The following is a 13,572-nucleotide window of genomic DNA, read 5'->3' on the forward strand; positions in this document are numbered from 1 at the left end:
AATAATTTTAATTTTAATCATCTACAATACTGTCTTATTTATTTTATAGTACAGTGCATTGATTATTGCTTTCATTTTATGGATCAATGGTCTTGTTAGACAACAAAATTCATGTTAAATTGCTGTTTTAGGGGTTGTTTTTAAAAGTCTGGGAATTGATTAATCCATTTTGCATTACTTTTTATGGGAAAGTGTGCCTTGGTTTTGGAATGCTTTGATTTTGGAATGGACTTCTGGAATGGATTAAGTTTGAGAACCAAACTTAAGGTACCACTATATGTGATTAAGTGGGAAAATGGGGAAAGGGCAGGGATCAGTTCTGGAGACCATAAACAGAAATAGAAAGCATGAATTTTCGTTCTCTACAGGGCAGGCATAGTGGGCGTATTCATCATAATTACAGCAAAATTGCTGCGTAGAATAATGAATGGTTATCTTGGCCATTAAAATGATACAATGATAGTATTGGTTACAATGCAGTGATTGCAACATGGCTTTTCAAAGCCTGTTTGTTTTGTCCTTAGGATGTGTTGAAGAAATAAATGGAAAAGAACGTGCCCGGAAATGAAAAAAATTCCTTCCAGTAGCACTTTAAAGACCAACTAAGTTAGTTCTTGGTATGAGCTTTCGTGTGCATGCACACGAAAGCTCATACCAAGAACTAACTTAGTTGGTCTTTAAGGTGCTACTGGAAGGAATTTTTGTTTTGTTTTGACTATGGCAGACCAACACGGCTACCTATCTGTACCCGGAAATGAAATTCCATTTTGTTTTCTTTTTGCATGCACTTGGAATGAGCTTGTATTAGAGCCCTCCAGATGTTTTAGACTACAAAACCCATCAGCCCCAGTCAGCACTGCCATACTGCTGGGGCTGCTGGGAGTGGTAGTCCATAACATCTGAAAGGCTCCAGGATGGGGAAGGCTGAATTGTTTGCATTACTTATCTGTGCACCAAAATGTCTCGGGGAAAGAGAAGAGAGAGCCATGAAATTGACAGATTGGTGGTAAGTTCTATTGAGTTTTGACTGCAGTTAGACTGAGTCCGTTGCTCCTTGTTTAATTGCCTATTAAATGGGAAACCTTTGTCCAATCCATCTGAAAATTGGCAGGTCTGATGTCCAGAGGGAATAATAGAATGACTGCAAATTTCATGTCATTGGAATGAAAAGTGCCCAAGATAATACGGGACCCCTGGAAGACTGTCTGAATCTTTCGCTGAAATCAATGGGATGTGCACTTTTTAAAATTGCCCCTGAAATATTAGGAAGCTTTTGCTCAATCCCCCTGGAATTTGGCATCTTTGACACCCTGGGGAGTTAGTAGAAGGACGTAACATATCATGAATTTTTGGACAGACAATGCCACAGTTACAAACAGCAGCAAACTCACTGAGTCTTCCATTTAAATCAGAGTTGTGGAAACTATGGCCCTTTACATGTTACTAGACCCCAACTCCCATCATCCCTGTTAAGTATTCAGTGGTCTGTGTTTGCCTGAGCTTGAGTCTGGACTAAGGATTCTGAGCTCCTGTGTTCTGATTCGATACATGTTGTCTAATCACAGAACATTTCAGGATTTGGGCCTCTGTCATTGGCCCTTGAACTCTGAGTTGTGATTCGCAGTTTGGAAATTTGGCCCAGGCCTTCAGAAATGTATATAAGCAGTTGCTTGTCCTCTGTTTCCCAGTTATGTAGTTCAATAAAAGTTCTTGCTGTTATCACTGTGTCTTGCCTTGTGGGAACCCACCTACACTTCAATTCCTACCATTGATCATGATGCTTGGTCATAGACAATGGTCAAGGATAATGGGAACTGGGATTCATTGATATCTGGAAGGTCACAGGCTCCCTGACTTTTTGTTACGAAAATAAGGGCAGAGATTACTGCAGGGATGGGGAACCTGTGGCCTTCCAGGTGCTGTTGGACTACAACTCCCATCAGCACCAGCCAGCCTAGCCAATGTCCAGGGATAATGATTTGTCTAACAACATCTGGAGGCCCACAGGTCCCTCATTCTTGCTCTAGACCACAGCAGCTTATGCCACAATAAATTGTTTCATCTTTCAGGTACCACAAGACTTTTAGTAGGAAGGTAAATTAAACTAAAAGGTAAAGGGACCCCTGACCATTACGTCCAGTTGTGACCGACTCTGGGGTTGCGGTGCTCATCTCACTCTATAGGCCAAGGAGCCAGCATTTGTCCACAGACAGCTTCCAGGTCATGTGGCCAGCATGACTAAGCCACTTCTGGCAAACCAGAGCAGCGCAGAGAAACGCCGTTTACCTTCCCGCCGGAGCAGTACCTATTTATCTACTTGCACTTTGACGTGCTTTCGAACTGCTAGGTTGGCAGGAGCAGGGACTGAGCAATGGGAGCTCACCCCATCACGGCGATTCGAACCACTGACCTTCTGATCGGCAAGTCCTAGGCTCTGTGGTTTAACCCACAGCGCCACCCGCATCCCTAAATTAAACTAGGTACACGCAAAAGAATGGCTCTCAATAAAACAAACAAGTAAGCTGGGCTGGGGCATTCGGATCCTTACCACTTAATCTCCATTGCGTAGGTCCCCCGCACGAGTGCTGCTCGTGCACTCGGGGTCCTTGCTTTTGCGCTCTCCCCCTTTGATCTTCTTCCTAGTCATATGGCCACGGAAACTGGCCTGGATCTTGGCGGCAGCCGCGTTGGCACTGGGGTCATCCAAGGGAATATCCATGATGTCTTCATCCAGCTTGGTGCAAGCCCCTTCCTGCGAGAGAAGGAAGGAAGCAAAATAAACACAGGAGGTCCTCACGCCATCAGGCACATTCTTGTCAGGGATGAAGGAGAAGTACCAACAAAAGAAGAATGGCAGATGAAACTGACGGAATATGCGGAGATGGCGAAACTGACGGGGAAGCTCTGAAACCAGGAAGATCAAGTATTTTCTAAAGACTGGAGTAAATTTGTAATTTATTTAAAAGACCACTGTAAACAGTTAAAATCTCTGGCAGGGATGTAGGGACACTTGTAACATGGAATTATTTATGCTTATCATGGTTATTTAACAGATGGATAATGGTAAAAGATGCAGCAAATTTAATCTTAAACATGGAACCCATGGATGGAACGAAGGTGGTCCAAAGGTTCAAAGAACCTTGTACTTTAATGTTTGAAACAGTTATGTTAAAATGATAAAACTATGGGGAAGGGGACAATTAAAAAAAAATAGAACTTCAGACCACCATCTTGATTCAAAATGTCATTCAATTGTATCCAAACATAGACGAAAACCTGCTCCTTGGTCTCAGGAACCAGCCTGAACTGACAGCTTTCCAAGATATGGCTTTGATGTCACTCTGGACCACGGCTGTTTCTTGTCATATTATCCAAAGCAAAACAAACAAAGCAACCAACCCAGGAATGAACTAATGTTCATTTATCCCTGAAGTTCTCGTCAAGGGCTGTTTGTGCTAACTTTAATTACAGCTTGGTGCTGACTTCAACCCACCATAACTTCAGACTGCAAATAGCTATAGGTTTGTTGGAAATGACTAGGCTTTGTTGTGGTTTCGTCAGACAAGTGTGAGATTGTAATTTTTCTCTCCTTTCAAAACAAAAGAGGCAGCCAAGATTGAGGTGAAAAGCAGGAAAGGAAAGGAAAGGAAGCAGCTTACTGTGTTCCTATGAATGGTTCGTATCTCATAAGACATTATGTTATTCTAGCATATAGGACTTCATCCTAGGAGATGTCACCAAGGAGAACAGTTCTCTATGAGAAGGCATTCCTTATTTGAATGGTTCTGTGGTCCAAGTCTAGTTTAAAGATCAAGATATAATAAAAAGGGAGAGCAGGGTTCAGACATTGAGCTGCTCATCCACACCTGGATTGTTCAGGCCAGATGGCAGGTCCCCTGGCCACAGTCTTCCTCATTAAGGTGAGATATAATTTAAATTCTCTCCAGGTCTTCTACTCAGGATATGATCAGGCCAAAGCACTCATTAAACAATGTGTAGCTGACACAGAGCACCAATTGCATCTAGCCAGCACCCTAACGTTTATCACCAGTGAATCCACCAGGTACTCTGCCTCCCCCATGGCATATCTAACTAAACTCAAAGTCCCTTAAGCATCGGAGGGCCTTTACCCTGGCACGATGTCACGCCCTCCCCCCGGCTGTCATTGAAGGTCAATGGTTTACTCGGAGAGACAATGTCCCTGTGACTCTGGACAAATAGAAGCAAGAGAGCATGTGCTTCTCCAGTGCCTATACTATAGAGACATTTGTATTAGCCTCACCTCCCCACTACTCCATAAGTACCCAGGGCGCACCGGACAATTCTATACCTCCCTGCTGCTTTCATATACCAACCCTGCTACAACATACAATGTTGCCAGATTCTGAACAGCCGCGTTCAAAATTCGTCGGGTGATGACCTCTGCCACAAACTAGAATTAATGAACACTCATATCAGAGTGCTCTCTAAATTGATAGCTACAGTTTTTTATATACTAACCCTTTATGCTCTTCCACATCTGTTTAATGCTCCTAACCCTTCTTTTAGATTCTTTCAGCTTCTTGTAGTCTTTTATACAGTGGAAGCTTGGGTTGCGAACGTGATCCATGTGGGATGCACATTTGCAATCCGCAGTGTTCACAACCTGCGTCTGCGCATCTGTGTACACGTGGGTTGTGATTCGGCACTTCTGCGCATGTGCAAAGTGTGATTTCGCACTTCTGCGCATGCGCGACCGCTGAAACCCAGAAGTAACCCTTTCCGGTACTTCTGGGTTTTGGCGATCTGTAACCAGAAAAAACACAACCTGAAGTGGCTGTAACCTGAGGTATGTCTGTATCTACCTTATGTTTTAATACTTTTTAGCTTTCCAAAATGGTTTACACATTTTAAATGATTGTACCCTACCCTACTTATGCTGGTCTATGACTGTAATAAAGATTTGATTGATTGATTGATTGATTGATTGCTATAATTTAAATTATTATTGTGATATCTAACATTGTGTCTATGCAAATTTCATGCTAATCTGCATCTTCTTTTTGATGATGTGTTAAGGGACTGCCCAACCAGAACACCAGACTCCTCCCTGGACGGCAGGTTACTATTGCAAAGTAGATGCGGACAGAAGATGAGCTACGCTGCTGGATCAGGGTAGCTGCCCATCTAGTTCAGCATCCTTTTCTCAGAGTGGCCAACAAGACGCCTCTGGGAAGTGCGCAAGCAGGACTTGAATGCAGCAGCCCTCTCCCCACCTGTGGTTCCCATCAACTGATATTCGGAGGCGTGTCACAAACCCTCCAAGTGTCCCTATGTTCCAGGGACAGTCCCGGATTCACAGAAGTCGTCCCGGTTTCCGATTTGATCCTAGAATGTCCCGCTTTTCCTTGGGAGGTCCCTATTTTCATCTGAGGAATGTTGGAGGGTATAGAAGGAGGTATCTATTTCCGTTGGAGAAATGTTGGAGTTATGCAACTCCTAAGCCAAGGAGATAAGTAATTATACAACCTATAGAAGACACCTGAAGGCAGCCATGTATAGGGAAGCTTTTGTTAGTGTTTTATTATGTTTTTATATACTTGGAAGCTGCCCAGAGTGGAAGAAGAAGAAGAAGAAGAAGAAGAAGAAGAAGAAGAAGAAGAAGAAGAAGAAGAAGAAGAGGAGGAGGAGGAGGAGGAGGAGGAGGAGGAGGAGGAGGAGGAGGAGAAAAGTAGGTTGTCCGTATTTGCATCGGAGAAATGTTGGAGGGTATGATACTGCCCATGGAAGAAAATAAACATCATGGCTAGTAAAGGTAAAGGACCCCTAGACGTTTCAGTCCACTCAAAGGCGACTCTGGGGTTGTGGCACTCTTTTTGCTTTCAGGTCGAGGGAGCTGGCGTTTGTCCACAGGCAGCTTTCCGGGTCATGTGGTCAGTGTGACTAAACCACTTCTGGCACACCTTGATGGAAACCAGAGCGCACGGAAACACTGTTTACCTTCCCGCTACAGCAGTACCTATTTATCTGCTTGCACTGGCGTGCTTTTGAACTGCTAAGTTGGCAGTAGCTGGGACACAACAATGGGAGCTCACCACGTGGTGGGGATTTGAACCACCAACCTTCTGATCGGCAAGCCCAAGAGGCTCAGTGGTTTAGACCCACGTCCCCTTTTACCTTTTAGCTCATGGCTAGTAACCACTGACAGCCAGGACCAAGTAGAACAAGCAAAAGGAAAAGCTTTAGCAATGTATACTGATGTATGCGTGAACATATGGCTTGAGTAAGTAGCGATCCACAATATAAGCATTGGGTGCTGTGACGTGTTGTATTTATAACTGTTTCCCTGTTTTCACCTGTGAAACAGTGGGACATATGGAACAGCCTAGCCCAGCCTCCCCTTGTCTCCATTCTCAGGAATCAGATTATATAACACTAGCCCTACTGCCACTGGATCGGAGGAGTTGCACAAGAAAAGCGTTTTAGAAATAAAATACCTAGCCTCCTTCTCTCCCCCCCCCCTTTCTTTTTGTAGTCATCTAGAAAGGCTCATCGCCCCAAATTGTGACTCACATTACGCCTCATCTGGGAGAGAGGGTACAGAAGCAGTTCTGCCAAAGAAGCTAAAACACCATAATGGGATAATTGGTTACCTGCCAGAGTTGAGTTGCTGACAGCCAGCCATGCTAACTCGCACGCATGTGATATTCATTGCTGAATATATATTGCATACACCTGAGCATTGTCTATGAAATGGCACTCCCCCCCCCTCCACAACACACCTCCAGTGCTGTTCCTAGAGCTCTCACGGTGCTAAAATAGAACTATGCCTTTTAAAGAAAAGCGTCTTGCTGGCTTCAATCTGTCCTAAAGATTTAATTGATCCGAAGCTGCCTTTTTGGCTGAGTGGTGGAGGAATGTATTCTATGCACAGAGTGTTGCCTAGCTGCATAGGAAAAATGTTTCCTGTTCTAAAAGATTAGATTTCTGCCATTCTTACACACAGTAACACAATTGTAGGCTTTTTTCCTGCCCACAATTGAATCACTATGATTGTTTTATCGGTATTATTGTCTGGATTCTGGCAGGGGATCAATTGAATAGAAGCCTGTATAATTAGACTTTGCAACTTCTGGACCTTCATTTATCCACAGACACCAGAAGGATGCACAGAACTTTTTTTTCCAGCTTTAGTGTCCAAACCTCTTTTTAAAGAGATTGTGTCCAAACGTCTTCCTTCAACCTTCCCCCTAACGTTATCCTTGCAACAGCATTGTGAGGGAAGCTAACTGGGAAATGGTGATCAAGGATTTGAGTCTGAGATATAGCATGATGTTTTAACCTCTGTGCCAAAGTGCTTTTATGTCTCTGACCCCGAACTATAAACAGGACCCACAGGCATGGGCAGGTCACACCCTGACATCATATGGCCCAGACAATTTTCTCTCTTTTTGTTTATTTTTAATGGTTTTAAAATAGATCAAAACTACAACTAATCCAGAATGTTTTCTATATTTCATTAATGTATTAATGAATATTTATACCCCACCTACGAACTGAAGTTCTAGAGATGTCTTACAATACATTTAAAACACAAATAAACAGACAGTGATGCAAATGTTGAAATATACTAAAAAATATAAAAAAATTGTCCAGTAGCACCTTAGAGACTGACTAAGTTTGTTCTTGGTATAAGCTTTCATGTGCATGCACACTTCTTCAGATACAAATGTTGTTACGGCAGTACAAGTTGTACATAAGTCCTGTCCCCTTGTACTCAATGCCTTGTACTCAATGTTCCAACAAATGCCATTTTGTAGCTGAATCTCCTGGCTGTTGAAGCAGCTAAATGTTAGTGCCACCAAGTCTAGGAAGTCCTCACTGGGTGGCTCCTGCTGCTATAGAGGCTCCCACTGTGGTCAATCACTTCTGGGAAGCCCAGAAACAGGAGGTTACAACAGGCCTCAGGTGGCCTTAAAGGTAAAGGGACCCCTAACCATTAGGTCCAGTCATGGCCGACTCTGGGGTTGCAGCGCTCATATCGCTTTACTGGCCGAGGGAGCCGGTGTGCAGCTTCCAGGTCATGTGGCCAGCATGACTAAGCCGCTTCTGGCGAACCAGAGCAGCACACGGAAACGCCGTTTACCTTCCCGCCAGAGCGGTACCTATTTATCTACTTGCATTTTGACGTGCTTTCAAACTGCTAGGTTGGCAGGAGCAGGGACCGAGCAACGGGAGCTCATCCCATCGCGGGGATTCAAACCGCTGACCTACTGATCGGCAAGTCCTAGGCTCTGTGGTTTAACTCACAGCGCCACCCGTGTTCCTTGATGACAACATTGTACCTCCCCTATTGCTTTTCCCCAGCAATATTCAGAATCAGAAGCAGGACGCCTCTGGTCCTGAAGGCAATAAACAACCATCATGACAAGTAGTCATTGGTAGGCTTATCCTCAATCAATTTGTCTCACCCCCACATTTAAAGCTCAGCTGGAGGCCATCACCATATCTTACAGTAGCAAATTTCATCATTTATCTATGTGTTGTGTGAAGATGTGTTTCCTTTTGTATCTGCTGAATCTCCTACTCTAAGGAATCTATTTCTTGGGGTCGACACACAGCAGGGGAATAGATGACTTCCTCAAAATGCTTTCCATTGCAACATGCAAACAGTGTTGAATCATAGACACCCCCAGAGTCTTCATTTCCTAGGCTAATAACAGACTGCTGAATTACACAGAGCTGTATGGCATCTCTGAGGGTTTCGCTGAATGCTACAGTAGCAACATAATAAATAGGGCATCATATAAATGTACTGTACAAGGTGTTCCCCTAAGCCACTTAATTTCTAGTTCTGCAAGGGTCACAAGTGACTGTGATCATCCCAGTCCCATCTTTAAATCCTTAGAGCCAATCCCTCTATCTACCACGACACGTTAGGAATGCAGGAAATTGGGAAGCTGCCTTATAAAAAAAGTGGCTAAACATGCTAATTTGGGTTTCACACGGTAGCTTATTTACCTCCACATTTCTACATCATTCTGCTCATTTTTATTTTTTAAAGTTGTCACGAAAACACACCGGAAAATTTTTGTATGCAATTTTGCCTAGCATATACAGTGTCGCAAAGCAATCGTCCTTAATATAGCACATTTAAAAATTAAAAATTTCGACTATTGCATGCATTTTTACTCACACTTTAGTATGTGAGGTTTTCTACACATAAGTTGGCTGGAGAACTACACTGCAAAATTCAGGGAAGTGCAAATTTCAAACGACGTCTGTGCTTCGGTTTGAATGTTGTTTTGGGAACCGTGAACTAGATCGATCCAGTTTTAAATGCAAACTGAATTGAATGTGTCACTTATGCAGAGCCAGACTGGTTTATATTTTAGACACTGACTCTCTGGGGTTTCAGGCGGGTGTCTTTTCCAAGCCTTACCTGGAGATACCAGGGATCAAACCTGGAACCCTTTACATGCAAGGCGTGTGTTCTGCCAATGAGGTACAACTCTCTTCCCTGCAGTTAGAACCAGGGGAGCAGATTGAGCAGGTGCACAGAACACCTGGCTACAGTCTTCCCACTATGGCAAAATGTAATCATTTCTACATTTGCATGTGTACATATAAATTAGCACGTGTCGTTTTTAAGCAAATCAATGTCCTATCAGTTTATCTTTGCTTCCACTCAGTCTTGAGACATCTTGTCTGCTTCGGGTCCCACCAACTCATAAACCACTCCTACTTTTGGGAAAGATTTTGGTAACTTTTGTAGAAGAGCCTGAAGCCAGGAGCTCCAGGAAGGGCGACAATTCATCCATCATAGTCTGCCTTAAATCAGGGTGGATAAAAATCAATGATTTTTTTTAAAAAAAAAAAGAAAAACAGATTTTTTTTATTTAAATTGGTTTTTTTAAATTTAAATTGATTAAATGGTGGAATCCATTCATTTCAGCAGGTCAGCTCTGAGTAGAGGTTTGGTGGATCTGTGTTACTAATATAGCATTAACTGATTGCAGCTAAGCAACTGCTTAGAAATCTTCATCAACTGTTTTCCTTTTATTACTGAAATCAAAGGGACTAGAGACCTACTTTTTGAAAAAGCTTTGCATGTAGGAAGGTCCAGGTTAAATCCCAGCATCTCCAAGAAGGGCTGGGAATGTCTAAAGTTGTGGAGAGCCACTGTAGTCTATGTAGATAATATTCACCTAGAATGATCAGTGGCTTGGCTCACTATAAGGCAACTTCCTACGTCCCCATGTTCTTCTTCTCACTGCTGCACAACTTGTTTGAGGCTGAATTCTGAAAAGACAGTAGTACTGTTTTGGGGAAACAAGGGGCGGGCAGGTATGGAGGACTCTCTGGTCCTAAATGGGGTAACTGTGCCCCTGAAGGTGTGCAGCCTGGGGGTCATTTTGGGCTCACAGCTGTCCATGGAGGAGCAGGTCAATTCTGTGTCCAGGGCACTGTCTACCAGCTCCATCTCGTATGCAGGCTGAGACCCTATCTGCCCGCAGACTGTCTCATCAGAGTGGTACATGCTCTAGTTATCTCCCACTTGGACTACTGCAATGCTCTCTATGCGGGGCTACCTTTGAAGATGACCCAGAAACTACAACTAATCCAGAATGCGGCAACTAGACAGGTGACTGGGAGCTGCCGCCGAGACCATATAACACCGGTCTTGAAAGACCTACACTGGCTCCCAGTACGTTTCCGAGCACAATTCAAAGTGTCAGTGCTGACCTTTCAAGCCCTAAACGGCCTCAGCCCAGTATACCTGAAGGAGCGTCTCCATCCCCATCGTTCATGGACACTGAGGTCCAGCGCCGAGGGCCTTCTGGTGGTTCCCTCACTGCAAGACGTGAAGTTACAGGGAACCAGTCAGAGGGCCTTCTCAGTATTGACACCTGCCCTGTGGAACGCCCTCCCATCAGATGTCAAGGAAATAAACAACTATCTGACTTGTAGAAGACATCTGAAGGCAGCCCTGTTTAGGGATTTTTTAATGTTATATGTTTTATCACATTTTAAATATTTTGTTGGAGGCCTCCCAGAGTGGCTGGGGAAACCTAGCCAAATGGGTGGGGCATTAATTATTATTATTATTATTATTATTATTATTATTATTATTATTATTGCCTTGATACACATGGCACGCAAGCATTTAGAGATAAACATGATGCTTTTTCTTGTCATCCACCCAGGGCATCTCAAGAACTGTTCTGTATTAGTCTGACAGCAACTCACAGAAACAAAGAATGCAAAACAAAATGCAACACTTTAAATCAGCACTGTATGCTTATAAATGCGATCCTACGCTACTGTAAGCCCAATTACTTTGACGGCACTGTAGCAGCATAAATGATCCGCCACCCTTAAAACCTGCTCATGTTTTAAACCTGTCATTTATTTTATTTTGGTTTTGTTTTAAACGCATCAAACTGTTGAAGGCTTGATTTTTCTGGAAGCTATTTTGAGGTGCACTTAAAATGAACCACGCCACATAGTAAGCATTGGCTGTGTTGTATCGCGTTTTTCTCCAGCCTGCGTTTGGGCGCATTAACATTGCACTGCTGGGAATGGTTACATAAGCCCATCTCCTTTTGGCGGGGTGACCATCGTTCTTAACACCCCTGCTATTTACAACCCCTGAGTGGGCTTCCATTTTTGATGCTCGGAAAGCCTCGTCCGATTATTGGCGGACAACTTTGCTCTGCCTGTGCAGGAGAGATGGACAGACATCACGTAAAACTGCTATCTTTTATCCAGGCAAATGACGTACGGTCCAGCTGTTTGCTGCATCGGTGAGACGAGACAAGTGGGACAGGAGGGGGTCTATTGATCAGCAGTTGATTCACGACAGGAGAGAAAAAGTTACCGTATTGGCTTGAATATAAGCCACACTTTTTACCCCCAAATTCCAACCGTGAAAAGTTAACATGCTGCTTAAATTCGCAACCTTACAAAGATTGACTTTTACGTTATCGCCGCTGAAACAGACATACGGTAAAACAGAACCAAAAAAAAAATGTTTTATTGCCAATTTGGAAGCTTGAGACTGTTGTGGAATTAATTCTAATGTCATTCATAGCTTTCCCCGTATTCTACAGTGCAGTATTGGTTTTTTATTTACACTGACGTTGCTACGAACAGGTGTTTAACCCACTTGTGGGTCCTCTCCAGTATCCATAGGATTTTCTTCTACATTTGCCATTTACGGGTGTGAGTGCCTGGGGGATTGTAGCAACTGAACAGCAATTTGCTGTTTTAGCGATTGTACAGTAACTTCTGCGGGCTTGCAAGATCAAAGGCTTAAATGGGCTTGGAGTTACAATTCTACCAACTGCAATGACTTTCAGCCTGCAACCCAATTTTAAGGGAGCAGCTTATATTTGTGTATTCTCCCCCCAATTTTTTTTTTAAGGTGCTGCTTATTGGCTGGTGTGGCTTACATTTGGGCCAATACGTTAACTGTCTATAGAGCACGTAATTAACTTATGGCATTCAATGTGGCAAAATGTGGTGATCAGCACCAGCAGCAGGTTTGAGGGGGCCCTGTGCAAAATGGCCACTGGTTTGCCCCCACCCTGTTAGCTAGTACTTGTGGAATTGTGGGACAGCACTCTGAGCAGTTCAAGGTGGTAGATTTGGTCTAATTACCATTTTAATTTCCCAGAATCCCCCACCCCAAAGGATGACTACATTTTGGTTTGCGCTTTGTTTCAGGAAGTGCAAATCAGGAAATATGCCTTTAGGTACAAACTGAATCAATTTTCTGCCCAATCCCTACTTGCTGCCTTGGCTATCCCTGCCCTACAATAACCTTGATACATAATTTAAAGGCTTTCTCTCTGTTTTTCAACAGTGCAATGTTACTTGATAGTTAACTGATACAGAATGGGTCCTCTTGGACTAATCTGATAAGCAGAATTGGGGCGTTGCTAGGTTCTTAAAAGATTCAACGCACAAGCCCAGAGACAGACATTTGCATTAACATTGCACAGACTAATTGATATGTGCAGATGCAAATCTAGAATTTAAATGTCACAGGAGAGAAGACAAACCAACTAATTTCCCATCCATATCTTCAGATAAATTCTACATTTAATTTGCACCCCAACCAGATCAGTTCCTCTTCAATTCACTTACTCCCGGTTAATTTCCCAACAGATCCTTCTCCACATCCATTCTATTCTTCTTCAACAGCTCCCATTTGTTGGCCTCTCAACTTGTCCCTAGATAAAGTCAGCTCAAATTAATTTATTGATGTATCCCCCCACCCTGCTGAGACCACCCACCTCACTCAATTTTCCTCACACTTCTTACCCACCCAGAAACTGTCAGGGCAGTTTAAGGTCGGTTCATGTGACATGGATGCCAAACCTTTTTCTAAGAATGCCCATAGCCAGACTCAGTCATGGAAAGATGGCATTTAGACCTCTTTTCGTACAGAAGGTTTGTGGGCATTCTTTTTAAAGATGGTTTTAAACGCTCTGTGTTCACATACACCTCTGCTGTCACACTTTCATGAAAAACTTTCTAGATTGGATTATTTCATTGCCCCTGACATTCATTTCTCTAAAGGCCCTT

The 13,572-nt window shown here is 43.3% G+C and overlaps 1 protein-coding gene and 1 long non-coding RNA gene across 2 annotated transcripts in view; one reads left to right on the top strand and one right to left on the bottom strand.

The window, feature by feature from the left end:
* Positions 1-13,572, bottom strand: part of NRGN (neurogranin) — a 45,011-nt gene that overhangs the window by 22,005 nt on the left and 9,434 nt on the right. The window contains exon 2 of the mRNA XM_081891243.1: positions 2,549-2,752. Within this exon, the coding sequence (XP_081747369.1) occupies positions 2,552-2,752 (201 nt within the window). The 3' untranslated portion in view covers positions 2,549-2,551. The remainder of the gene's footprint in view (positions 1-2,548; positions 2,753-13,572) is intronic.
* Positions 6,041-13,572, top strand: part of LOC309358274 — a 68,730-nt gene continuing 61,198 nt past the window's right edge. Inside the window, exon 1 of the long non-coding RNA XR_014163393.1 lies at positions 6,041-6,144. This is a non-coding gene — a long non-coding RNA (uncharacterized lncRNA). The remainder of the gene's footprint in view (positions 6,145-13,572) is intronic.

The sequence above is a fragment of the Podarcis melisellensis genome (genome assembly GCF_964234715.1).
Source record: "Podarcis melisellensis genome assembly, chromosome: 15".
NCBI classification, from domain to species: Eukaryota; Metazoa; Chordata; class Lepidosauria; order Squamata; family Lacertidae; genus Podarcis; species Podarcis melisellensis.